Here is a 27,613-nt window from a genome sequence, read left to right on the forward strand (position 1 = left end):
TTCCCTGGGTGACCTTGGACTGCCAGAGGGAAATCAAGTTCTAATTGTGGTGTTTTCACACAACTGTGTGGCTAAACTCAGGGTCACAGTCTCAGGGCTCGGGGTGGCTCAGATGGTATATAACCACAGTGACCCTGAAGGCTCTGGGAGGGGGCACAATGCTCTGAGGCCAAGGCCTGTGAGAAGAGAGCTGGGCAAGGTCAGCTCTGAACCCTTGAGCCCCCGGCAGGCAGCTGCTGAGAGGTATGTGCTCAAAAGGGAGCTCCTCCTGCCACTGGCTGGCCTTCTGCATGCCTGAGCTGAGCCCAGCTCCTTCCCTGCGGGTGGCTCAGATCCAGTCAGCAGCACTTCCACTGCTTCAGCACTGCTGTCCCTGCAGGGCCTCATCCCCACTGCCCGAACTCAGAGCCGGATACCAAGCCTGGTTACTGTTGACAGCACCACTCTGCCCCAGGTAGGAAGACTGCTCATTACCTGCCGGGAGGAACTGGGCCTGTCAGAGCCACTTCAGTAAGGCCTTCGAGGCCTCCCTCTCACCCAGGCTGCTTCTGTGGATGATGCTCCATGTCCTGGATGGTGCCAGCCATTCTCTTGGTTTAGACTGTCCTACCTTGTCCCCACCATCCACATTCTCCTGTCCTAGCAGCCCCGTTTAAAGTAGTGCTTCTTCTAGGAAGACCCGTCCTACCTCCTTACCCCAGTGATGACTGGGCTTATTTCCTCTCCTGAGACCCTCAGCCTAGGAGGTATCTTGTGTGAGCACTGAGGAAGACTGAACTGCATGGTGTTTTGAACCCAGATCTCGACAGAGGTTGTTTGAAGTTGTGGGATGGAGCAGGGAGGTTGCTTTTCTTTCTCCCTAGATCAACTGCACCTAAAGTCACTGCAGACCATCTCCTCTTTCACTTTTTTTTTTTTTTAGAGAGAGAGAGAGAGAGCGAGGGAGAGAGAATTTTAATATTTATTTTTTAGTTCTCGGCGGACACAACATCTTTGTATGTGGTGCTGAGGATCGAACCCGGGCCGCACGCATGCCAGGTGAGCATGCTACCGCTTGAGCCACATCCCCAGCCCTCCTCTTTCACTTTGACTGAGTGCAGCTCCTGGTCAAAGAGCTTTGTTGGTCAATGTCAACTTTGGTTTTTTTTTTTTTTTTTTTTGGTGGACACAACATCTTTATTTTATTTTTATGTGGTGCTGAGGATCGAACTCAGCGTCCCGCGCATGCCAGGTGAGCATGTTACCGCTTGAGCCACATCCCCAGCCCGTCAACTTTGTTTTTTTGTGTGTGTTGTAAATAATTGAAATTTCAACAGAAACTAAACAGAAAAAAAAAAAAAAAAAAAAAACTAAATTGGCCACATAACTGAAAAATGTAGCAGGAAGAGGATTTTAGGTGAGGTTTGATCTAGCAGCTCAAATAGTGTCACCACAGGCCACAGGTCTGGATTTCCTTTTGCCTTTCTCAAAGCCTCCTTTATCTTCATGCTCCACAGGGTGGCTCTTGCCAGCCTGACGTCCCTCTCAGTGCCATTCACACTGTTGTACCAATAGGCTCACTTCTTTACATTGCAGGGTGAAGAGAAGACAGACTCTCTTTCCCAAGAATTGGGAGGCCCTGGATCTCAGAGGCTTGAATTGGGTGACAGATCCATTTCTGAACAAATATCTATGACTAGGGGATGGAATATTCTGGCTCAAGCCAATCAGGACCTACCCTGAAAGAGGGGTTGGGGTCCAGCTCACCTAATTCTCATTGCTCAGCACCTAGGTTAGAAGAGGGGAAGGTTCTGTAAAGAATAGTCCAGGTCTACATTGCCCAAACAGGATATGGTGCCAGAGGGAAAAGTTCAGATGTTCACTGTTGGTGGTGCACATCTGTGAGGCAATGCAGGAGGCAGGAGTAGTGCCAGCCGCCCGTCCTTCCAGGCAGGCCTGTGTCTCCTAGGAGCACACTCAGCAATGTCTTGTCCCTGCCTCTGAAGTGCCTACCTCCAGTCCTGGCTTTTAACCTCTCAGGTGGGGCTTGAGCCTCCTCTGTCCCTAGCTGAATGTTCCATGTGGGAGTCTCTCCCTACAAAGAGAATGCAGGAAGAGTTGAGGGTCACAGGGATGGTGTGGAGAGGAGGCACACCCTCTCCCTGACTTCTCCATCTCATTTCAAAATGGGTCCAAGGAACCCACACTTCCCTACTAAGACATCAGGCAACATCCAAACTCTAGAGTCAACAGGAGAACAACAGTGATTTTTTCCAGAAGTTTATTGATCAATAGACTGTCTCTTATTGTTTGACAGTTCTAAATAAGATTAAAAAATATAAAAGCGTTGTGCATTAACTGCATTGGTTAAGTGACATGTAACCTGATACGCTCTTGAATGAGACCATTTACTTGAATAAACTCAGTGGCTATCTGTCCTAAGAAGGCTATTCTTCGGCTACATTCCATGTAGGAAATGAACAATAAAATGCTTTCCTTAATTTCACGATTTATCTTGGGTATCACTCTGGGCTTAATGGAGTGGGACTGTGCAAAATGGAAAGGTCCAGGCACAGGTGCAGCCATGAGGCAGGGGGTGTCCTGCCCTGAGCAAGACATTTCAGGTGCCCAGAGAGGGGGCTCCTTGAGGAGACCTAGCAGAAGTTGGAGAAAGGCCTGCAGCTAGGGACAGTAGGGCCAGGGTTCTGTAGGGCTTCTCCAGAGGCTCTGATGAGGCCAGGGGTTGGGGGAACAAAGGAGGCATTTTGCTTGTCATTCCATGCTCAGAATGATCACCCATGCCCATGACATGTGAGAAGTCAACTCAAGGCCTGCACCTTGTGGGAGGAGCCACAGTCCCAGAGCCAGATGCCATTGCTACATAATGACAAGGGTTCAAAAGAGAAGAGTCCAGCCCCGGAAAAATGAATGGCCTTTGCCAGTGAAATGTGACCCTGCCCCAGACCATGCAAGCTGCAGCGAGCTTGAAGTCTTGAGAGGAAAGAATTGATGCAGGCTGCTTGCCTGGGGAGTTCTGGTGAGTCTAACTGCAGTTTCTCCACAGTGAGGCCCAGCAGGCCTGTGCTGGCAGGATTGCAACTGGAAGGCTGATGTTGAGAGGAACAGGCTGAAATTTCCACATACCCCCTAAATCAAGACTGTGGAGGTTTATGTTATATGAGAGCATACACTGTGTAGAAAGTAGGGCTTCAAGATTCATGGGTTTTCTTTGGACTCAGAAAGAACATTAGATAGTTTTAACATTCCAGAGACCTTTGTGCTGGTCCTGGGTTCCAGCGAACTTTTCAGGGTGAATAGCTTCATGTTGTGAGAACATATCATAAAAAGTTGACAAGTTATTTCTTTCTTCTTTTTTTCTTAAGAACATCTCAGGCACCAGCAGGGGCAGAACTAAGGTGTGATCCTCTCCCACACTGCCTTGAAAAGTTTCCTTCTGTGGAGAAACTAGAAACCTCAGCCTGCTGCCCCTTAAACACCTCTGTATAGATACAACCTGGATAAATCTACATGTGTGTACATTGACAAATTTTAAAAATACTCACATGACGCATATATATGTATATATTTGTTTATATACAACAACTGAGCAAAGTTAAAGAAACAAGGCAATTCTGAATGCAAAGTCAGCTCTCCCTGGCATCTCCAGGCCTCTGGACAAACCAACTCTCTTTTCAGTCTGTCCCTGGTGGCCACCACCCCTTGCACACCTAGGTGATCCTTACCTTCACAGAACTATCTGCTCATACTACAGTACTGGAATCATAATTTTTTTCTTCTATGTATCAATATAAAATTGCTCATTCAGATTAAAAATATTATGTAATTACTTCTAAATGAATTATTTAGAAAGCAAACTGGGGTGGGGGGGTGTAGAAGTTTAGCATCTGAACAGATGCTTCCCCAGAATCAGTATTTTCTCTAAAATCTGCAGTTCAGATCCTGATGTCACTGGAGGCAGGTGACAGGGAAAAAAAAGAATTTTTTAGAAGGCTCATGGTACTGTTTTGATTTCATTCATTTTTGGTGTTGGCAGGGCCCATGCCATGTGGTCATAACTATTTTGTGATTCTTATTACATAAATACTGTTGAAAGTCACCTGCCTCCTCATGCTGTGGCCCACAGAGTAGGTAGGTGGCAGTGGGAACTGACTACCTCCATCTGAGCCATGCATCTGAGCGAGTGGCCTGGAAAGGTTCACTCAAGGTCTTGGGAAGACCCAAGAGCCAATGGAGAGGTAAGTGGCCCAATCCTGCCTCAAGACCGGCATTCACAATACGACCACATGGTCTTTGAGTAAAGGTTTTATATGAAAGATTTCTGTATAAAGACTTTTTATCCTGTAAGAAAAACAAGAGTTGAAATAAAAATGCCTATTTTCTACAAAAATAGAGTCTAACCCTGATAGATCAATCTCTTCTCCCCCACAGCCCTTGGGAACATTCAGTGGTTGAGAGCCACACTAAACAATGAGAAAGGAGAACCGCCTCTTTTCCTCACTGTAGATTATGTCTGATAAATAGACTTTGCTACAATCTATCAGGCAAACTGGTGAGAAAAACTAATCCGCAGACATCAACATGACCCAAACTGCAAACTCGAGGCCTTGCCAGAGGTTAAAAAGAGGTTGTGAGCTCCAAATTCCTAACCACACACAGCTTTCTTGGGAGCACCTGGAGGGAGGCCTGGCAGGGGTGGTCAGTGGGTGATGGGACATGTGCCCTGCTGGCCTGGCTACCTGCTCTGCTGGGGCCTGCAGGAGGGATGGGGGCTCACAAAGACATGGGGCATCAAGCCTGGGCTTCAGTCTTCTCTTTGGTAGACAACTGGAGAAAGCAGAAACTCTATTTCTCTGCTCTATTTTTTTCCCCACTCCAAATTTAGCAAGAAACACAATAAAATAAATGAGATCATCTTTGTTGCCACCTGGTGCTCTCTGAAGGACAGATGGGTGCTGCTGCCTCTGAACAGCCCAGTGCAGCCCTGAAACTCAGCTGCTCCAGATGATGCCCCAGCACCCTTCCCCAGGTACCTGGGTGCCCACCAAGCCCTTGCCACGTTTCTCCAGGCTTCTGAGTACTTGGGATAATTTCCCCTCTCAAACTTTCAATGTCATTATCCATCCCCCCCACCACTACCCCCAATATTTTAAGAGAAACTCAGTGAACTTTAGAGGTGAAGGAGGTCCAATGACTGCCCTCCTGTCCTACAGATGGAGAAACTGAGGCATGGAGAGGGCAGCTTTGCCCAAGGTCATTCAGCAAGTCAGTGGAAGAGCACGCCTCAGGCCCAGGTCCAGGATTCCCACCCCATACTTCCCACCCCGTTCTGCGACCTGCCTTCAGTCGGCTTTTGGCAGGGACTTCCTATGGGAGGGGGGCACAAGGTGGGGTGGCAGGCTGTTGGGCAGCTCGTAGCCATCGAGCTTGATCTTGATGAGGTGCTTGGCCAGTGCGAACTCCTCCTCATCTAACATGCCATCGCAGTCACAGTCTGCCAGCTTCCAGATCTTGCCCAGGACACTGTTGGGCAGCTTGGAGGTCACCATCTCCTTCTTGGCGTTAACTCCTGATATCTTGCCATTGATGGGTGAAAGAGTGTAGAAGAGCTCATCATAGATGGGCTTGTCTTTGGCCACTACCCACTCCTCCTCGTCAGCCCCCTCCTTGGCCCCCTCCCCGTAGCCCTGGTTGAAGGGGCCCTCAGTGGTGCCGTCGAAGGCACCGCCCTGCACCAGCTGCGTGGGCATGCTCATCTCCTCCTGGCTGATGAGGCTCATCAGGGACGAGATCTTGTTGCTCAGCATGTTATCCACGGCCTCGATCAGCTTGGGCTTCAGTGAGTGGAATTTGGTGAAGTCGTAGTTCTCAAGCTGCTCCTGCAGAAGGAGAAAGCACAGACTTGGTGATATGCTCAGGGAGAAACAGGCGGGGGCAGCTGGAGAGAGATGAGTTTCCCTTTAAAGCAGACTTCCTTCCATGCCCTGTGCTATTCCAGAGCTGTCTCTTTGGTGGGGTTCTCATGTCCAAACTCACCAGACATAGGAGTGGTTTTTGGAACGAACTGCAAGGATGCAGTGTGGCTTTTTCTATAGGAGCTAATCTCTGCTGTTGGCTCCAGGAGTGAAGCAACTCCCCCAGGACTTTGGAAAACCCTCTTTTGCCCTGCTTTTTTTTTTTTTTTTTTTTCTTTTGGTGATACTGGGATTGAACCCAGGGATGCTCTGCCATTGGGTTATATCCCAGACCCTTTTAACTTGCGATCAAACTTGTGATCCTTGTGCCTCAGCCTTGCAAGTAGCTGGGATGACAGGTATGTGCCACCATACCCAGTCTAGAAATTTTCTCTCTCTCACACACCCTTTAACTGAAATCATACTTCACTGTTAGGGTAACACTTGTGTTTTAAATAAATAGCATTCATATCTTTCTGTGATATTAACTTTTACATAAACTTATTCTTTTTCTTTCTTTTCTAATTTTTTGGTACTGGGGATTGAACCTAGTGGTTCTTTACTACCGAGCCATATCCCCAGCTGGTTTTATTTATTTTTTTAATCTTTATTTTGCTAAGTTGCTGAGGCTGATCTCAAACTTGTGATCCTTCGGGCTCAGCCTCTTGAGTTACTGGAATTATAGGCATATATCACCATGCTTGACTTAACTTTTTCTTTTTTCTTTTTTATACCAGAGATTGAACCCAGGGGTGCTTAACTACTGAGACACATCCCCAGCCCGTTTTGAGACAGGGTCTTGCTAAATTGCTTAGGACTTTGCTCAATTGATGAGGCTGGCTTTGGACTTGAGATCATCCTGCCTTAACCTCCTGAATCCCTGGGATTATAGGCATGTGCAACCATGCCCAGCAACTTTATTCTTAATAGCTATACAATATTGAACTGTCTCACAGGGCTATTCTTCATTTACCCTGTCCCCTGTGGTTGAATGTGGAGGTTATTTGCAAGGAGAATAAAAATGATTGTCTCTACAGTGAGTGGCAGGGTAGGAATTCTATGCTGATATTTGGAAGGGGAGCCCTAAGTTTTAGGCTGTGCAGGAGGTAGAGTTGAAAGCTGAACAGCCTGGCAACTTCTGAAGAAGAGCCTCCCCATGGCAGCAAATGCTGTGCCACCAAACCCCTGCTGTGCTGTGCTGTGCTGTGCTGAAACTCAGATGCGGCCTGCATTCTGCTCTGAGCAGTTAGGTGATGCAGCCCTGCTTTCTAAAATGAATTCTGGTTCCTGTGTCCTTCACCCTGACTGGCAGATAAAAGTTGCTAGCAAGTCACTCCCAACCTCAGCAACAAATAACGCTGTCAGTGCTTTGGATTCCTGCTGCCAATATCTTGGTCAGCCCAGGAGGAGGAGCAAGCATCCTACACAAAAATTCCAGTGCTGCAGGGGTAAACAAGTCTGGATTCCCCTGGGTGCACCAACACCTACCCTATTCCTCATCAATGAGCCACAGCTCTGAGCACACAGAGCCCTTCTGTCTGGTGAGTGAACGTGTGAGGGCGATGACCACCCAAACTGTCCATAAGCCTGCAGGATGTGGATTCTGACGGCAACTGTCTGGAGTACTGGCAAGGGGACATGGTCACATATTTGCAGGGATGGCCAGGAAGCAGCAGCAGGAGTTACACTCCTGGCACAAAGGAAATAAACCTTATACTCTCATCCCTGCGATTCCCTCAGGCCTGACAAGGAATTGTGGGGTACAAGTTACACCATCATCACCCCTGCCCTCCATCAAGATGGGTCCAAAACAGAAGTCTTTTATTGGGATGACCACATGCTAGAGAGTTTGAGGATGTTCCCATCAACAATTGTGTCCAACAAGCCCGGAACCCTGAAATTACTTCTTTGCAAGAGACCAAAGTCAGTTTCCAGCCCAGTCGCCACCTGGTTATCTCTTAACCACTCTTTCCCAGCATTACTACAGAGAAGGTCAGAACAGAAGAGGATGGCTCTGCTGCCCCCTGCTGTTGAAACACTGCCAACTCATCAGCTGTGGCGTTCAGAAGGAAGACAACTGAGTCAACAGTAAAGATGGTGTTTCTAGTGCTCTGCTCATTTTGCAATAGTGACAAATCTGTGCTGTAGGTCAGGTCCCTCTGGAAAAGGTGTGGGGAAGATGCAGGCAGCCTGACAAGGTCACAGAGCCGGTCCTACCACCAGAGGAAAGCCTTCAAAATACACATTCGACTCACTATAACACCTGAGTCACCCTGACCAGCCTGTCCCTGAGAGGAAGGGAGAACAGAGGCTAGAGCTGGCTTTGGAATGTGGTGAACACCTGTTTTGTATAGGATGAAGACTTGGGGACAGGAGGCGCTAACCTACATTCATGGCCACTCAAAACTTCCTAGCTGACAGCAACTAGCTTGAAGTGACTGTGCTCCCAACAGGCTCCAGGCCTGCCTCATTCCCTGGGATTCTCGGATGAGACTGGGTGATCTGATCAGGACACAGCTGGCTTTCCCAGGAGGAATCTTCCTTGGGTTTTGGGCTTTCCTCTAAAAATCCCTGGTTCTATAAGTGAAAATCAAGGCTTGGCCAGGGTCCAAGGAACTCACTTCCTTGGAGCCTGCTATGATCTGGCATTATAGCGAGAAATGCACATCCCAACAGTGGGCTTTGCTGCCAAAAGCTTCACTTCCAGCCACAGTCTCAGTGGTGAAGACTAAATTATTTTACATATGTATTTATTTTTCAGTATTGGAGATTAAATCCAGGGCCTTGCACATCCTAGGCAAACTCTTTCCCATTGAGCTACACTCCTAGTCCTTTTAAAGTTTTGAGACTGAGTCTCACTAAGTTGCCCAGGCTGACCTCAAACTTACACTCCTGTTGCCTCAGCTTCCTGAGTAGCTGGGATTATAGGTGTGCACCACTGTGCCTGGCTGAAGACCAAATAACTTTTACCTCCATTTGTTCATCGATTTATTCTAGGGGCCTGGAATAGTGCTTGGCCATAGTAGGCTTAATTGCTACTTCTTGGATGAATAGATGAGTGAAAAGGGAAGCTGTCAGGGTGGGGTTCCTTGCTCCCAGTCCCAGGGCACTCAAGGACCCATTGAAGGTGCTAAAGCACTGGCATGGGGCTGGACACACAGGCTCTCAAGTAACCCCCATATTCCAATATTCTCCAGCTTTGAAAAGGCATGGCTACTCCCAATGTCAAGGTTTCCTCATTTTATTTCCTAGTATTTATCCTTTTGCCTCAGCTCTGGGAGGCCTGGGTGACCTCTCATCTCACCAGGCCCAGGCCAACTGTGTCTCGAGTAGCTGTGGTCCAGAATCTACTCCTATCTTGTGGGGCACACCAGGGGCCACAGGAAAGGCCCCAGAGGAGCTCAATGGAGCCTCAGCATCTCAGGAACAGCTTCTTTGGGTGGTGGGGTGTTATGGCAACCTCGTTAGGCTAACAAGCCACAAAGGCCTCTTTGAGGCCATGACACATCCTGGGTACTTCTTAATGACTTCTATTTATGTCAAGACACCAAGTTCCTTTCCAAACTGAAGTTCTCTTCTGAAGCACCCAAGAAAACTGCTGTTCTGCAGTTTGGTCATGGGGTGCAGGCATAACCCCAGGAGGGCTGAGAGGGGAATTTTCCAGGAGACTACTTTAATAGGACAGTTCTCAAATTAAACATCTCATGACCAGAAGAAACTCAATTCATGCTGTGAGTACGGAAATACCTATTTCATTGCTGGTAGAAAAAGAGATATTTCTGTATTTATTGTAAAATAAATATAGCCTGATTATATTTGAACAATCATATGCATGGAGTACTTACCTGAACCCAGGTGTAGAGTGATGTTGCTCAAACAGTGAGTATGAACCCCATCCAGTGTGTGTGAATTATTATTATTATTATTTTTTTTAGTTGTAGATGAACATAATATCTTCATATGTATTTATTTATTTTTATGTGGTGCTGAGAATTGAACACAGGGCCTCACGCATGCGAGGTGAGTGCTCTACCACTGAGCTACAACCCCGGCCCAAATTATAATTATAATTATTTATTTATTTTTAATAAATGAAAGAAAGAAGGAAGGCAGGCAGGCAGGCAGAATTGGTGAAGAGGGCATCATTTTTAAAAATTTAATATTTTTAGTTGTAGATGGACACAATACCTTTATTTTGTTTATTTAGCTTTTTTATGTGGTGCTGGGGAGTGAACCCAGTGTCTCATGCATGCTAGGCAAGCTCTCTACCATGAGCCCCAGTCCCAGCCCAGTGAGTGAATTATTAAAGCTTACGTTGAATTGAAACTTATGCTCCTGCCACCTGCTAACTCTTGCCTCTGCTGTCCACTATCCCCTCTCCCTGCCTCTCCTCTTCTCCCCTCCTGAATCCATCAACCTTTTTCCACGTTCTTACTTCAGTGTTGTCACTTTCTGTGACTGGAGACAGATGCACCTGGTAGTCTCAGGACACAGTCAGTATGCAGGTGGCCTTTGGCCTATGTAGTATTTTTTGAAAGTCTGAGCCAAAATTTGAAAGCTAGGTGATTTTACATACAAATCCAGTTTTCCACTTGTCTTAAACCATCTAGACCTGTATTCCCACATGGCAGCGACCACTGGGCTGGACAGCATGTCCCTGTTGGGGTGGGCACTCACTCTCCCCCACCATGCTGCCTGACAAGCTCTTGCTGCACTTACAGAATTGTTTTCTTCCTTGTACAGACAGCCCTCTTGGAAGCCACACCTCTGTCAGGTGTGGAGAGACAGAGGCAGCATAAACTGCTTTACAGAGAGGACTAAGACCCCTGTGCAGATGAGACTTACCCTGGACAAGAATGTGGCCAATTTAGCTCTGTAAGGACTGTCTGCACCAAAGCCAGAAGGGGTGCCCTGCACAGGAGGACCCGCTTGTCAAAGGTCACCATGGGGCAGTGGATACACTGGTTGTGCCTGCAGCCCCCATTCTAGCTTAGTTGGGGCTGCCCAGATACAACTCAAGAGCAGCTCTTAAGTCAGGCCAAAGTCTGCCCAATACTAGCCTTGCAGAAAAACCCTCGCTGGGTCTGTAAAGTCCAACTATGTCTGCTGAGTCCCATGGCCCTGAGGCTGACTAAGCATATAATCCCACAGTGCCGGCAGGGTGTGAGGAGGATAAGGTGACCTTCAAGACTACTCCTAGCTATGATTCCGTTAAAGTTCTGGGATTCTAAAAAACAGGCATCACCTCAACATTAAAATTACCCCCTTGAGCTGGGCAAGGTAGTTCAAGCCTGTAATCCAGCGGTTTGGAGGCAGAGGCAGGCTCAGTAAAAGCAAGGTGCTAAGCAACTCAGTGAGACCCTGTCTCTAAATAAAATACAAAAAAAAAAAAAAAAAATAGAGCTGGGGATGTGGCTCAGTGGCTGAGTGTCCCTGAGTTCAATCCCTGTACACCCCCAAAACTGAAAGAATTACCTCCTTGAACACAGTTTAGAAGCCTTGTCTTTTTTTTTTTTTCATGTGAGCTTCACTAACCTTTTGCTATATGTCCCCTTCTGTTTAAACGTTCTAGAAGGCAGACAATTTCTGTTTAATTCACAGAAGTCTATCGTTATGGATTATCATAAGGAGGATGAATTCATTACATTTTCCTTGGTCCTAAACCAGGAGACCTTCATATATCCTCAGCAGGCAGCTGGACAACATGGTACTGAGTCTCACCCCTCCCATGACACTGTAATGGGCTCACAGTACCTGCATTGTCTTGACCTCAGGGAAGTCCCCCGCAGATATCTGGTATTCCCGCTGCAGCTGAATGTAGATTTCTGGTAGCCTGCTGATGAGTTCTCGCTTCTTGTTTTCCTTTCCAAATACATTTGGCATCTCCTTCTTCAGGTAGCTGATGATGTAGGCATGCACCTAAAAAGGGGATATGTCGGTGAGAATGTGCCATTCAGAACTGCTCCAGAGGAGGCACAAACAAGATTGAATCTTACATGCATCAATAATACATAAGGGACACCTACACAGAGCCATGTTCCTCAAGCACAGGAGGGACGAGGGGCCCGGGGAGCAGGGCTGTCTAAGCCGGGTGGGAAGATAGTTCAGAGCTCTGGAGAGCTGCCCTGGACGACAGATTTGAGATAGTAGAGGCGGGGCCAGAGCCACAGGAATGGATGGGACCACCCAGGGAAAGTGAGCAGAGAGAACCCCAGCATCAAGGGCCAGGTAGAGGGAGAGGAACCAGAAAGAGTGAGAGGCAAAATGTGACAGGTAAGAGCTGTGGGACACCGGATCAAGAGAAGAAAGGACCTGAGTTGGGCCTTGAAGAACAGGTAGGATGTATGAGGGAGAGAAGAGGTGAACCAGCCCAGGTAGAGGGAAGGGGTGTGCAGGGAACAAGCTGGGGCAGCGTCATGTCTGTATATGGTTTGGAAGGTGGGGATGGTGGGCTGCATCTAGACTATTCCATGGATGTCAGGAGCCAGTGAAACTTAGGAGGAGGCTCTACTAACTTGATGATTGTGCTAATGATAGTTCTGGGGGACCGGACAGGCCAGAATAATGCTGTGAGCCACCTGCTTCCCAGCTGGGCTAGTGACGCTTGATTGGGGATGGGGTGAGGCCAGGTGGCAGGTGGCAGTTCTAAAATACATCCCCCCAAAGGACTTGGGGAAATTCCTGGGCTGCCGTTCAGTTGTGCCTGAGGGGCAAGGTAGGTTGGAAAGAGTCAAGTTCTGGTAATTTACTAGGAGACCTAAGAGACAGTTTCATGTGGAGCCTGGGAACATCTGGAAACCAAACTACAGACCAATAATGGCTGACCTGAATCCAGCGAGCAATGAGATGAGAATGCCTACAACCTGCCTGGGACAGTTTAGATGCTGAGATCTATACAGTGGCAATAAAGTCATTTCTGTACAAGACCAGCTGCCTGACCAGGCGAGATGGCAGAAGCTCCCTCTGGGGAGAAACCTCAGGAGCATGAGGGGGAATCTCCAGAAACTCTGATCACCAGGAGGTGGATTGCTCAGGGCTGCCACCGAGGGGGAGGGAATCCTGCTGGAAGTGCCCTGTTTGCCCTGTCACACCCTTGCTCAGCATTTCCACTCTTCCACTGACTTCCAGCTTCAGAACAGTAAGACACGCTCATTACAAAAGCTTTCTTTATAAAGCTTGAATTCTATAGAGCCATTTATAAGTCAAGTAAATAACTAAAATAAGAAAGGATGAAAAACAGAGCAGTGATTACAAAAAGAAAATGACTATGTAGCTATGGAAAATTCTATTAAAATGAAAGCAGACTTCACTATAATCTTGTGGAAGAATGAAAATTAAATAAAAGGGCTAAGTGGATACATTCCTTAGCTTAGCTGAGAGTCTCCACTGTGTATGGGTGCAAAGTGGGCAAGGGAAAAAACATTTTGCTAAGATTTGAACACCAATGAAAGTGCACAATGCCAACACAGGCGCACAAGACCACACAAAGCTAACTAACCTCGCTCTGTAGGAAGGTCAACTTAACAGCACTTGCTGCACTGTGTGGCTATTGCTTAGGATATAGGTTTGGAGTGGTGATACTAAACCTCCCTATCACTAGCAATCTTGTCATTTACTTTTCAATAGCGTTTATATTTATAGTATCATTTATTTAATATTTATGGTATCTATTTAATATTAATATTAGTTATTTAATATTAAATACATATTTAACATTAAATGCTTATTTAATATTTATAATATTTACAAGATTCTTAGAGATAACTAGAGAAACCCAAAGTTTGAGGATCCTTTATTAGAATTCTGGGCTTTAACTGCATTTCTGAGGATATGCTGAATAAGGGGTAGACCAGCAATCTCCTCACCTTTGAAGGACAGAGAATGCCTGGCTCAGAATGGATGGGGCTGGGGGAGCCCCACATGACTTGCAGGGGCTGTCACAATCCACTGGGGAGAACCAGCTGTCCTTGCATTTTGTTATTGGCTGGACCTACCTGGAATCTCTGGGCTGGGCCTGTAGATACCTTTCCCTTCTGTGCTCAGGAATGCCCTGCTCTGGAGCCAGTTCCAACAAAGGCGGGAACCCCACAGCTGCTTGGCCTCCCATCTACAAGGGCTTCTGACAACCCCTGCTTTTGCAGAGATTAGGCCTGGGGCAGCTGCCAGGGCTCTGAAGGGCTCCCCATGATCCCTTGGTATCTACTCTGTTCTGTGATCTCTCTCTCTCTCTTAGCCCCTGATTAGAGAGAGATGGACATTCTGCTCCTGAACACTACCTGGCTCCTAGGGCCTAGTTATGTGAACTGAACTCGGGTGATGTGTATGTGCCATGCCTCTCTACCCACTGACTAGTGCCTTAGACTTCGTGATATTTACTGGCTGATGACCCATACTACTGGACAATGGGCTGCCTCTCATGCCTTGACACACCTTGCAGCAGATCTTGTGCCAGGTCTTAATTTCCTCCTCCTCCTGCTTGGTATTATTTGAGTCATGACCCTTGGGTGACCTGTTTATGCTGCTCTCAGATCCAGTTTGCACTTCTAGGAAGTTCCCTGGCCTGTTCTGTAGAAGTCTCCTGGCATGCTGTCTTTTTGTGGCTGTCCCCCTTCTGCCTTCCCTGGGTCACCCTAAGACAATAACCCAGGGTCAGATTCCATGCATGGGCCCCAAACATAAAAAGTTCATCAAGCTACATGGTAAATAACTCTGAGAACCACAGAGTATTAAATCTGGAATGGACCCTCTATGTCCAACTTAACTCTGCTTCTAGAAAATTCATATGAGTTCTTCAGGATCACATAGTTAGTTGGAAGATATAGTTTGACACAGGCACCCAACTGCCTCATTCCTGTCCTTACAGAATTAATTATTTTCTGTGGTTGTGAGTTAAAAATTTTACTAAAGCTGTTCAAAATATGGAATTCAAAATAAACTATGTCCTTTAGAACGACAGTTTGAAAAACTGATTTGGGGTTTGATTTCTGATGGTTTTTGATTCACTGGGAGCTTTAGAGAGGCCATTTTCTTAACCTTTGTCCACACCCAAAAGAATAGTTAAGTCATTAGACATTAGAAACAGACATTAAAAAAAAGAAAAGAAAAGAAATACCACACAGAAAAGTAAGACTGCAATCTTGTGACAGAAGGCAACTGTCATGTTCTCTTCTTTTTCCCCTTCCCTTTTTCCTCTTCCTCTCTCATCCTTTCCCCTCTTTCTCTTATAGTACTAGGGATTGCATCCAGGGATACTCTACCACTGGGCCATACCCCAGCCCTCTTTATGTTTTCTTTTGGGATAGGGTCTAAGTTGCTGAGGCTGGCCTTGAACTGCTTCAACCTCTAGTCACTGGGATTACAGAGGTGAATACTATTATGTCAATTTTCTAAAGACGCTTGGTAAACATAAGGGACAGGTTAAATGGCTCAAATCCAATCAACTTCAAATGCTTACTCCTCCCCTTCTATGTCTATCTCTTCAGATAAATGCTGGACTGAGGGTCAGAGCTGGCAACGGTCCCTCTGAAACAAAGGAGGAACAGTCAGAAACCTTCTGTTCTTTATATCAAGAGAAAACTAATAGATTAGAAGGGAAACAGAAAAGAGCTCAGAAAGCGGAGAGAGAGGAAGAGGGAGAGGGAGACAAGCAGTGTTGGAAGACCAGGCTCAGGCACTGCCACTGCTGCCACCTGCTGGACAACTTGAGGGGAGCATCTGATCTCCACCCCAGTTTGTTCATCCACCCACCTATTGGAAAATATATTCATCTCAGAGTTAATATGAAAATAAGAGATTATGTATTTGAATATTGAAAAAGGAGTATAAATTTTACTTGTTATTAATATTGGCCAAAGGCCAATGGCTGAAGGGGTGGTAGTGCCAGAAATGACTCCTGGCTATTTAGTTCTTACTGAATAATTAATAAATTTGTTCTATTTGAATAGCAATGTGATGAGTTTGGATTCCAACTGCCTAATTCATAAGTGAATGACACTGACCTCTAGGGGCTTGTAAATAGTCTTATGTTGTTTAATTCATCATTTTTATTATATAAAATTAAACTCCAAGCTTTTTTTTTTTTTAAAGCTCCAAGTCTTCTAATGATTATGACTAAATCAAATGGATCAAAATAATAACTTTCCTCTAGGCTAATAATTCAACAACTAGAAAGGGATTTCCTCCACTTTAAATGTATGTGAATCTATAAGGGCTGGAGATATAGCTCAGTTGGTAGAGTGCTTGCCTCTCAGGTACAAAGCCCCTGGGTTCAATTCCTAGCACCACCAAAAAAAAAAAAAAAAAAAAAAAAGAATCTCTAGGAAAAAATATGCCTTAAATGTATGTGAATTTATATATAATTCACATATAACTTTGATACAAATCTCAACAAATGTGTCCAGTGATTGAGTGATTGTGTGTGTGTGTATGTCTCCAAGACTAAGAAGCACCACTCAGGAGAGGTGCTGGCTGGATTCACCTGACATTGGAGGACAACACCAGGCAGAAAGTGCAGGAAGCTACCAGTGCTTTGATGGCATGGACATTTCCCTGGATTGTGGGCAGTTGTTTCAGGGGAGGCAGGCTAGGAAAGCAGGGTTAACTGTGCTACATCTCCGCACACTTAACACAACCTGGTGGAGACTGTGTTTTTGTAAATCTAGTTGGAAACTTGCACAGAGCATTAAAAGCTGGCAGTTTGGCCCATTATAAAAGTGGGTTTATGATATAAAAAATTCAGTTAAGTGCTGGGGAGTGATATTATTGTGTCTTATGTGTATGTATAAATACATAATAAATCCCATCAGTATGTACAACTATAATGCACCAATAAAAAATGTGGGCAGGGGAAAAGAAACAAACAAACAAACAAATTCAGTTAATAAGACTGGGGATGTGGCTTAGTGGTACAATGCTTGCCTACCATGCATCATGCCTACCATGCATCAGAAACCAGCACTGAAAAAAAAAAAAATGAGTTGGGGAGATAGGAAGGATAGTAGAATGAAACAGACATGATTATTACTGTGTTTATATATGTGACTGCATGACCAATGTGATTCTGTAACCTGTATACTCAGAAAAATGAGAAATTATATCCCATCTGATTCAAATGTATGATATGTCAAGATCATTGTACTGTCATGTGTAACTAATTAAAACAAATAAAAAAATGAGTTAATAAGCTAGAGACTCAAAGGTAAACTCATGGAATAATAAAAATGTGAAGATTGGGAGACTGGGCCAGGAGAAGTGGTGTACACCTGTAATCCCAGAGACTCTGGTGACTGAGGCAGGGGGATCCCAAGTTCTGAGGCCAGCCTCAGCAACTTAGCAGGGCTCTAAACAATTTAGTGAGACCTTGTCTCAAAATAAAAAATAAAAAGGGCTGGGGATGTAGCTTGGTGGTTAAGCGCCCCTGGGTTCAATCCTAAGAACAACAACAACAAAAGGGCGTGAGACTGAGAGGCAGAGGAGAGTGGTTGATCCGTTCTTCCAGGAGCAAGGGTTTGTCATGCTGTTCAGATCAAAGCTGGCAGACAGCACATGTGATTTTGAACAGCCTTAAAGAGGACTTGAGGAGGCCCACAGAGGCATTCTAGGTCAACCTTCAAAGAGACAGGTTTCCATAAATGGGCCTGAGCACTGACATCTACAATAGCTGGGGCTGAGCTATTTTTAAGGTGCCAAGGTGGAGGAGAGTTCAAGTGCTCCTCATCATCCATTGTACGATCCATTCTCACTTACATTGGCCTGGATCCATCTCACCAACTACAAAATGCCTAACTTCTTCAAAAAAGGAATCTGACAGCACAAACACGAAAGTCAGGCTCTGCACATCACATGTGACTAAGAGGAAATACATTTTGAAGGCTAAACTAAATTCCACAGAATTATAGTGAACCCTGAAAATCAATGAGCTTTCTTTTTCTTTCTATTCTTACTGGTTTCTTCCTCAAATGCTGTTCATTTTTTCTTGAGCAAAGATCTCCAAATGGGTGGGAACCTTTCCTACTTGGGCAATGTGTTTATAAAGGGTAGAGTCTGACAATGAACTTTCTTTGTTTTTTTACCTTTGCTTGCAATTTTCATGAATCTAATTTCTTTGCTTAATTTCCTTTAATTAGACTGGAATAAAATTAAGTTATATTTTCTAAACCTTTGCTTGGGCATTTCAAAAATAGCTTTCCCTAACAAACCATGCAGTGCACTTTGGCATTTCAGAGAGCAAGCAGTCTTTCAAGCAGGCTGCCTACTGACATGGCAAGATGTGATCTCGGAGATAAACTCACTGTGAAGTTTTCCCCTTCCTTGGAACAGAGTTGTAAAAAATACAAATAGAAAAGACATAGCAGCAAAAGCTAAAAGCAGATCAAAGTGGTGGGACTTGCATCGTGGCTGGGAAGAGGAGAAGCTCTCAAAGAGGAGGACTCACGATCAGGGTCGGTGCTCGCCCTCGCTCACCTCACCCCTGGCCCTAGCCCCGGCCCTGGCCCCTGCGCCATAGAGAAGACGAGCTGATCCAGAAGGCCAAGATGGCCAAGCAGGCCAAGTGCTATGATGACATGGCCACCTGCATGAAGGCTGTGACCGAGCAGGGCGGCGAGCTCCAATGAGGAGCACAACCTGCTCTTGGTGGCCTACAAGAACATGGTCGGGTACTGCAGGTCCGCCTGAAGGGTCATCTTGAGCATCAAGCAGAAGACCTATACTTCCAACAAGAAGTTGCAGCTGATTAAGGAAAATTGGGAGAAAGTAAAGTCTGAGTGGAGGTCAATCTGCACCATGGTCCTGGAATTGTTGGATAAGAATTTAATAGGCAATGCAACTACTCCAGAAAGTAAGGTCTTCTATCTGAAAATGAAAGAGGATTACTTCTGGTACTTTGCTGAAGTTGCATGTGGTGATGATCGGAAACAAATAATAGATAATTCCCAAGGAGCTTACCAAGAGGCATTTGATATAAGCAAGAAAGAGATGCAACCCACACACCCAATCCACCTAGCGCTGGCTCTTAACTTTTCTGTATTTTACTATGAGATCCTTAATAATAAAGATTATTATATTATTATTAAAAATAGAGATTATTATATTATTATATTTTTATAATATATATTATTATATCTATTAATAATAGATCCTTAATAATAGAGCTTATCTGCACACTGGCTAAAACGGCTTTTGATGAGGACATTGCAGAACTTGATACACTGAATGAAGATGCATACAAGTGCAGCATCATCATCATGCAGTTGTTTAGAGACAACTTAACATTATGGACATCAGACAGTGCAGGAGAAGAATGGGATGAAGCAGAGGGGGCTGAAAACTAAATGCAAAACAGGGTGTCATCCTCCTTCCCTCAAGAAACCTTTTTACTCTATTCCTTATTCTACTAGATTTCCTATAGCAAAGAAAACCATTCATGCGTATGGAATCAACTGTTTATAGTCTTTTCACAATGCAGCTTTAGGAAAACTCCATTCCTTGATTTGTGTTTGTCTTGGCCTTCCTGGTGTGCAGTTACTGCTGTAGAAAAGTATTAATACCTTTATTTCATATAAACATAAATAATTCCAAACACTCAGTAGAGGACTAAAAACATATCTGGCATTTAAGTAATCTGAACCAGTTCTAAAAGTGACTGTGTTTTGTGTTACTGTGAAGATAAAAAAATGTAGTTAATTGCAATTTAAAGAGTGTTTTATATGACTTCTTAATTTCTACATTCTCTTCCTTATTCTTCTTTGAGGGTTTCTTTTCAGTAAGCAACCTTTCCTCACTCTTACTGTATTCCTGTTTAGTAGGAATCCAGAAGTATTAGATGGAATGGGAAAGCACTTGACATTTCCTGGCTGGCGGGGGCACAAATTGAAATGCCTCCTGTATATCACATGTTGTGGAGGTCATGTCCATCTGTGATAACAGGGAGTTTCCTTATTCACTCATCATTTGCTGCTGTTTAAGTTGACAACTTCCCTTCCCAATAAAAATTCACTTACACTTCCAAAAAAGAAAAAAAAAAAAAAAAGAAAGAGCAAATTTTAAATTTCAGAGATATTTGGTAAGACTCTCTGGTTTTCATCCTATTAAAATGTCATCTTTATGATACTTAGAGTTTGATTAAAAAAAGATACAGTTGGGCTCGGGTTGTGGCTCAGTGGTAGAGCACTCGCCTAGCATGTGTAAAGCACATTAAAAAAAATTAAATAAAGGTTATTGTGTCCACCTAAAACAAATATTAAAAAAAAAAAGAAAGGGTACAATTGCTTTCTCTGGACTATGACTTCTTCTTAATTACAGTGTTCTATAAATAGACATTCTATGAGCCAGCTCAGATTTGCCACCTCTTAGGTGATATCTGAAAACTTATCCTTTACATGTTTTCAAAATGTCAGTTAGATCTGAGCACAGTGGCACACACCCGTGATCTCAGGTACTCAGAAGGCTGAGGCAGGAGGACAGCAAGTTTGAGGCCAGCCTGGGCAATTTAGTGTAACCCTGTCTCAACTTAAAAAAATTAAAAAGCTCTGGGGATGTAGCTCAGTGGTAGAGTGATCTGGGTGGTATCCCTAGTACCAATGTGTGTATATGGGGAAACCCCCCCCAAAAAATGAATAATTAACACAGAGAACAAGGACACAGCAAGATGCTGTCTACTCTGGATTTCAAGGAGTACTTTCTGGACCAAGCAGTCCAGAAATGGACCGGGCTTGGAATCTATATTTTGCAGTTCACAGGTTGTGAAGCTCAGGGAAGTTGCATCACCTTTCTGAGTATCAGGCCTTCCTCTTGTCCTTCATAAAATAAGGGTAAGAACAAACTAACACATGTAATGCAAACCATGTGACTTCGGGAGCACTGCTGACTACAAACGGAGAGGTGGATCAAGAGAAAGATTAATACACCAAATTAAAAGCATTTTTTATAAAATAAAAGCTCAGAGGACTCCTTATCGTTTTAAGCAAAAACAAGTTCACAAATGGAACGTCTAAAACTGCTGATGGAGGCCTCAAGATGCAGTTTGGTGGGATAGCACCTGTCTAACATGTGAGAGGCCCTGGGTTCCGTTCCCAGCAATGCAAAAACAAACAAACAAATCAATAAACAAACAAACAAACCAAACCCCCACAAAGTGCATACAGGATGAAGTTCTCACTTCACTATCAGAAGATAGTGACTTAGGCCATTGTGCTCAGTTCTGCTTCTTGTTCAGTGAGGCTGCTTCCTGTCCCCGCTGCTCAGCATGGTACTGCCCCATGAGCAACTGGCACTGAGAAGCTCAGGCTGGAAGTATTCGTGCTTCATACATTTTCCTTTGTGAAAAGGAACAAGCCAGATACTATTCTTAGGAAGAAAAAAAAAAAAAAAAGCTCGGGCTTTTTTTCCTATAAGTAAGCTCAGCAAATTTGACAGTCTACCCACCCCCACCATCTGCACAAGGGTTTTCATTATTCAGTGTTTGAATACAGAGTGACATTCTGTGCCTCTCTAAACCTAGGCCATGCTGGTTTGAAGGACCAATGCTCAAGGATGGCAGGGGGGCTGGGGATGTGGCTCAAGCGGTAGTGCGCTCGCCTGGCGTGCGTGCGACCCGGGTTCGATCCTCAGCACCACATACAAACAAAGATGTTGTGTCCGCAGATAAATAAAAAATAAATATTAAAAAAAAAAAAGGATGGCAGGGAAGCTCTCTGGGTTATGGTGTTTGGCACTTCTAACTCCTGAGTTATTTATATGGCTGAATACAGCTGCATCTTGAGTCACTGGGCCTTCAGCAAAGACTGGCAAATTTAAAATGTCTATGGACATTTAAAAATACTTTGAAAAAATCTTGAAATTTGCAAAGGCTATGATATGAGTTACCAGCTTTAATTATAAAATAATGTGTGCTCTTATATACCCTGAAGGTTAATTTTGCTGCACCGGCTGGAGAACAGAAATACCATATGGCAAGGGGTCATTGAAATGGGCAAAACCATACTTCCTGCCACAGCTATAGGCCCAGAACAAGGGCAAGGGTGAAATTGTTACAGGAGTGCTGCAGATAAGTAGATTTACAAATGAGTTAGCACAACTGCATTGCAGGACTGGAACAAAGTGTCTTGTAGTTCTGGAGAGGAAGTAGCTTGCACCAGAAGAAAGGTAAAGAATGGTGACTCAGGCACTTCTCTCCTGAGAACCATCAAGTTGCCAGCCTGCCTGGAACAAAGGAGGCTCCAGAGAGCTCCACCTAGTTCATAGGATAAAATCTCATAGCAGAATTCGGAGTCAGCAATGGCTAAACCCTAGATGGTTGTTGGCTCCTGTGTTAATCCTTAACGGTCTGTAAATGCCCCTGAATTTTACCCATCAGGTTATTCTTCTAATTATACAGAATCCTATGAGGGTGATTATGAGTATTATCCCATTCTATCGGAATATGTTCAGGATTTTTTTGAAGCATCTTATAGAGCAGCCTGGCAGTTTTGAAACTGAAATTGAACAGTTTGCGGAGACCCTGAATGGCTGAGTTACAACAGATGATGATGCTTTGCAAGAACTTGTGGAACTCATCTACCTACAGGCTACATCTATTCCAAATTTCTCTTATATGGGAGCTCACCTGTCTCATCATCTGACAATAAGCCTACACAGTGGCAACTTCCGCCAATTGCTACTTCAAAGATGTCGCACAGAATATGAAGCTAAAGATTAAGCTGCAAAAGGAGATGAAATGTCTTAAGAACGATTTCATGTATTTGTACTCGTTCTGAGACAATCTTAGCTTGGAGATCAAGGGAACAAATGGACAGGTTACAAGAACAGATATCTTTCAGGTTGGTCTGAGAGAATTGCTGAATACCCTCTTCTCTAATCCTGTGAGTGACAATTTGTGCAGTAAAATTACTGAAGTTGACAGGGTCCATTTTGGAAGATGCCTGGAAGGAAAAAGGAAAAGACTGATATGGAATAAATTATTCAGAGAATTGAAAATGTTGTCCTAGATGCAAACTGCAGCAGAGATGTAAAACAGATGCTCTTGAAGTTTGCAAGACTCTGGTCAAGTAACTGGGGGTAGAGTTCATACAATTTTAATATACAGAGAAGCAAAACCTGAAAATGATCCTAATTGCTTTATGAATGAACCGACATTTTATACATTTGATGGTGTTCCTTTCACTGCAGCTGACCCAGATGATCAAGAGAAATGTCAAGAATTACTTGAGGGCTGGGGATGTGGCTCAAGTGGTAGCGCGCTCGCCTGACATGCGTGTGGCCCGGGTTCGATTCTCAGCACCACGTACAAACAAAGATGTTGTGTCCGCCGATAACTAAAAAATAAGTATTAAAAAAATTCTCTCTCTCTCTCTCTCTCTCTCTCCTCTCTCACTCTCTCTTAAAAAAAAAGAATTACTTGAAAGAGAGGACTTGTTTTCAGATTATGAAGAAAATGAAACAGATTTATCAGGGGTGGTGATCCATATTTGGATGATATTGATGATGAGATTGAAGAAGCTTATGAAAACTTTTATTTGGAATCAGACTGTAAGTGAAAACAGTAAAGTTAAATTTTAGATCAGTTTTATAAAACAGTTGAGGTATGGTGATATAGCAGAATACAGGAAAGTAAGAAAATGTGTCACACTTATACCAAATTAAGGATGTTTAGTTATTTTACTAATGTATGTAACTTTAATGTTTTTAACACTGTCTGCCAAAATAAAAAAGATCGGTGACTCATAGGAACACCATGTGCTCTCAAGGTAGCTGAGTAACACAGAAGGAATGTATGCACACACACTAGATATGAGCCGAGTGGAGAGAAAAGCAGGAGATCGAGGTCCTGTGTATGGGGCAGTGGCAGCTGGGGACATATCTCTTTTGACAGAATAGATGCTACTGTGTCTGCACACTGACACAAAGATGTCTGCTGTGGAGCAATGAGAATCAGAAGGCTTGGGGCCCCCCAATGTTATCTTCCCTTACCCTCCTGGATGGGTGCTTAGTTGCACTGCTCAAAGCACCCATAGTAAGTGTCCATCAGCACACAGCTCTCTATTCTGTGACAAGAGGGTTCTGAGCCTCCCTCCTCTGCCAGACTGGTCCTTCGCCCTGGCCTGGGGGGCTGAGTCAGTGATGACTGAATGAGGCAAAGTGGTAGCAGACTCCAGAAGGCTGACCTGCTGCACCTGAGGCCAGGCCAGACCAGATCCTGAAGCAGGAGGAATGTGGGAGGGGACATGGCTGTTTTGCTGCCAAAAGACTGAGAGAGCGAACCTGACCTCACCTCCTGAAGAGCCTGTGGACTGCTATGAGCTGGAGTGATGGGGCCCAAAGCAGAAGGCTGGACTGACAGCCAGGAGGCTGGTTTTTAATCCTGGCTTTGTCACTGATGGATTAAATGATCTTGGACAAATAACCAATCCTATCTTGTCCTTGTAAAATTAGGGAGTCAGCATAAATTTCTGGATCACAAACTTTTCTGATCATCAGAATCCCCTGGGAAGTTCTCTCTCTCTTTCTCTCCCTCTCTCCCTCCCTCTCTCTCTCTCTCTCTCTCACACACACACACACATTTGTATACATATGTTCACACAGGTAGTGCATATACAACTCTTGTGTCAGAAGTTCTGGGGTAAAACTATTCCCTTGGTTAAAGATCCTGGGTGCTTCTGAGGATTGGCCAGGTTTACCCTCTGCTTGAAATAGTCCCTAGATGTTCTTCTGGTATTTTTGATAATTATTTCATGAAATATAAAAATATTTTCTAAAAAATAATTTTTTTCCTATACTTTCTCTTGGAGGAATGATGTTTTCTCACTTCAGAGACAGGACAGAATTGCCTCTGTTGCTTGAGAGGGGTCAGCACTTTGCCCTCATCCCATTGGACACACACTCCAGAATGGGACAGGTGTGATCCCAAACCAGCAACACTCTCCAGGTTAGGAGACTTTCTCAGGGCCAACTTCCTCCTAGGCTCCTCTGGATCCAGGCAGTGACACTGGGTTCCAGCCTTAGGAGTCTGGCAACTAGTGGTGGCCTCTAAGCACTCTACTGTTTCTAACAATGCCACCTTCCTTAGGTTCAGCTGGTTATGTTCCCATTGTCCTAACAACATAATGGCTTCCACGTAGTGGTCTACCTGTGTGCCAATAGCTATGCTCACTGCTTTGTCACACCAATGAACTGTCACACTGAATCCTCCTTAGCACCCTGTGATGTACTCTTGGTTCCAGTTTGCATCTTAGAAAACACATTCAGAAAGGCTAAGTCATTTGCAAAAGATCAGAGTTAGGAGCTAGAATCTAAGCAGGGCTCCTTGACTTTGAGACTATTTTCTTAGCTTGCCCTCAGTCCATCCCTTATGGCTTCTGGAATACAGCCTTCCCTCCCTCCCTTTCCCCTTGTAGAAGTGAGAGCAGCGTATTCCCAGCCCAAGATACAGACCTGGGCATCTACTTCCTGGCTTACCTTGGCCAGCCTTGCTCGCTTGATGAGGTCATTGAGTTTGCGCACTGCTGCCTTCTGGGGAAGGCTCTGGATGTCTCTGAAGAGGTCCTGTGCCTCAGCCTCAAAGAGCCGACGGTTGTCTGTGTTCTGCAGAGGCTGTGCCCAGAAGGAGCCAATGTAGACGCGCAGAACCTCGGGCGTGTTGATGACCTTGCCCAGGGACCACATAAGGGCCCCATAGACCCGCATGAGCTGCTGTGTGTCCACTTGGTCAGCCTTGTTAAGGACCACACGGATCTTGTCATCCTGGCCCCGGAAGGCCTTGATGGCCTCTGAGAACTCATCTGAGATGTCCAGTTTGTGAGCGTCAAAGAGGAGGATGATCCTATCGACCCGCTCAGCAAACCATTGCAGGACTTGGCAGAAGTCATATCCTGGATGGAGAGAGGACAAGTCAGTACTCCTGGCAGCTCTGGGGGACATGGTTATAGTGCAGTTAAGGAATCCCCTTGGACTCCAGTAGCTGCCAGTGAGAAAGCCCCATCTTTTAAGTTGGAAGCAGCAGAGGCTTCGTGACTTGAAAGTCATTTTGAATGGGACCCCTCTGGGCTGGATGCATCTGGTTCAGGCTGGGGATCTGGGGATCCTTTCCTGGGCTCTTGGACACTTTAATCAAGCATTATGTGCCAATAATTTCATTTGGTTCTCCTGATTCTCTGATTTCACCTAGGACACTCCTTTTGATCAACAACAAAACTGACCAACAGGCCGGTAAACTACAGGCCATGGATCAAAAGCTCTGAATTTTGCATATTTTACTTTTCTAAAAGCACCAGAGACAGAGAAGGAAGAAACCCTGGAGGCCACCTGGAATCCCACGGGGGCATCCAGCAAGCATGTAAGAGGAGGAATCACCTTCTCTTAACCCAAGTTTGTACAGTGTCAAGGAGTCAAAGGTTGGCCTGGGCAAAGTTGTGACATATTTATCATGTGGATTATTTATAGTTTAAGAGTGTTATAAATATTTTAAAAACTTATGGCTCATAGCCATCCTGTGAAATGGTCCCTTGCCAATTTCTTTCTAAAAGTGGTCAGACCCACAACAAATTCCATTGAGCCTGCTTTGGCCACCTACCAATATGCTCCAAATCAAGCAGCTAAATAAACACTTTTCAGCAGCCTTAGGTCAAGACTTTCAGGCACTTCCCCAGGGAGGCAGGTTCCCACAAAGAGCAAACAAGAGAAGGCCAGTCCCCCAGGGTTTATTTTAATCTTAGGCTGATTAGCTGCAGAACCAGCATCTCAATTTAGCCCAGCTCAGGCTGACAGGTCACCTTTCCCGATTCCTCTTCACAGGTCCCTCCTCTTTCCTTTGCATTTTGAAAACTTTCAAACATCTATCAAAGTCTAAATAATAATTAAAGCTGGTGGACCTACCATGCAATTTTCATGAATTTTGACATTCTGCCCTGTTTACTTTAGATACTTTCAATCCAGTTTACTCAGATAAAAAAATATCATAAATGGCAAGAATGAACTGGATCTTTGCTTGTCCATACAGGTAAATGTCCGAAACAACAACAAAACCCAAACCCACCTAAAACAAACAAAGCAGTGTTGAGTTAAAAAATGACTTTCAGGGCTGGAGTAGTGGCTCAGGGTAGAGTGCTTGACTGGCCTGTGTGAGGCCCTGGGTTTGATCCTCAGCACCACATGCAAAAAATAAAAGGTTCTGGGCTGGGATGTGGCTCAAGCGGTAGCGTGCTCGTCTGGCATGCGTGCGGCCCGGGTTCGAGCCTCAGCACCACATACAAACAAAGATGTTGTGTCTGCCGAAAACTAAAACAAAATAAATATTAAAAAATTTTAAAAAAATAAAAGGTTCATTGACAACTAAAAAAATATTTAAAAAAATCACTTTCAAAGGGATGAATATAGCATGATAACATTCATGTAAAATGTTGAAATACAAAGCCACACTCAGCAACCAATGAGTATGTATTACAGCATAAATCCAAAAACACTGAATATGAATTAGAATACTGGTTGGCACTGGGAAGGGAGGGAATATGGGCTCTAAGGCAGATGAAGAAGTATTTAAAGGAGAATGATCTAATTAGGGAAAATAAATGGGTCCATGAACTCAAATTTTCATACATTTGAAGAACAGGTGCAAGAGGAGGAATTATACACAAACTAGAGTCAGATACTTTTTTGTAGTTGTAGATGGA

At 44.6% G+C, this 27,613-nt stretch overlaps 1 protein-coding gene and 2 pseudogenes across 1 annotated transcript in view; 2 read left to right on the plus strand and 1 right to left on the minus strand.

Annotated features, from left to right (window-relative positions):
• Nucleotides 1–2,243: 2,243 nt before the first annotated feature.
• Ehd4 (EH domain containing 4) overlaps nt 2,244–27,613 on the minus strand; it is an 89,024-nt gene continuing 63,654 nt past the window's right edge. The window contains exons 4-6 of the mRNA XM_076848505.1: nt 25,404–25,816; nt 11,706–11,870; nt 2,244–5,876 (exon numbers count right to left, since the gene is read on the minus strand). Coding sequence (XP_076704620.1) covers nt 5,340–5,876; nt 11,706–11,870; nt 25,404–25,816 — 1,115 coding nt within the window. The 3' untranslated portion in view covers nt 2,244–5,339. The remainder of the gene's footprint in view (nt 5,877–11,705; nt 11,871–25,403; nt 25,817–27,613) is intronic.
• On the plus strand, nt 18,464–19,282 carry LOC143394001 (14-3-3 protein theta-like; annotated as a pseudogene).
• LOC143394002 (polyadenylate-binding protein-interacting protein 1-like) lies at nt 22,161–23,494 on the plus strand (annotated as a pseudogene).

The sequence above is a fragment of the Callospermophilus lateralis genome, chromosome 3 (genome assembly GCF_048772815.1).
Source record: "Callospermophilus lateralis isolate mCalLat2 chromosome 3, mCalLat2.hap1, whole genome shotgun sequence".
Lineage (NCBI taxonomy): Eukaryota > Metazoa > Chordata > Mammalia > Rodentia > Sciuridae > Callospermophilus > Callospermophilus lateralis.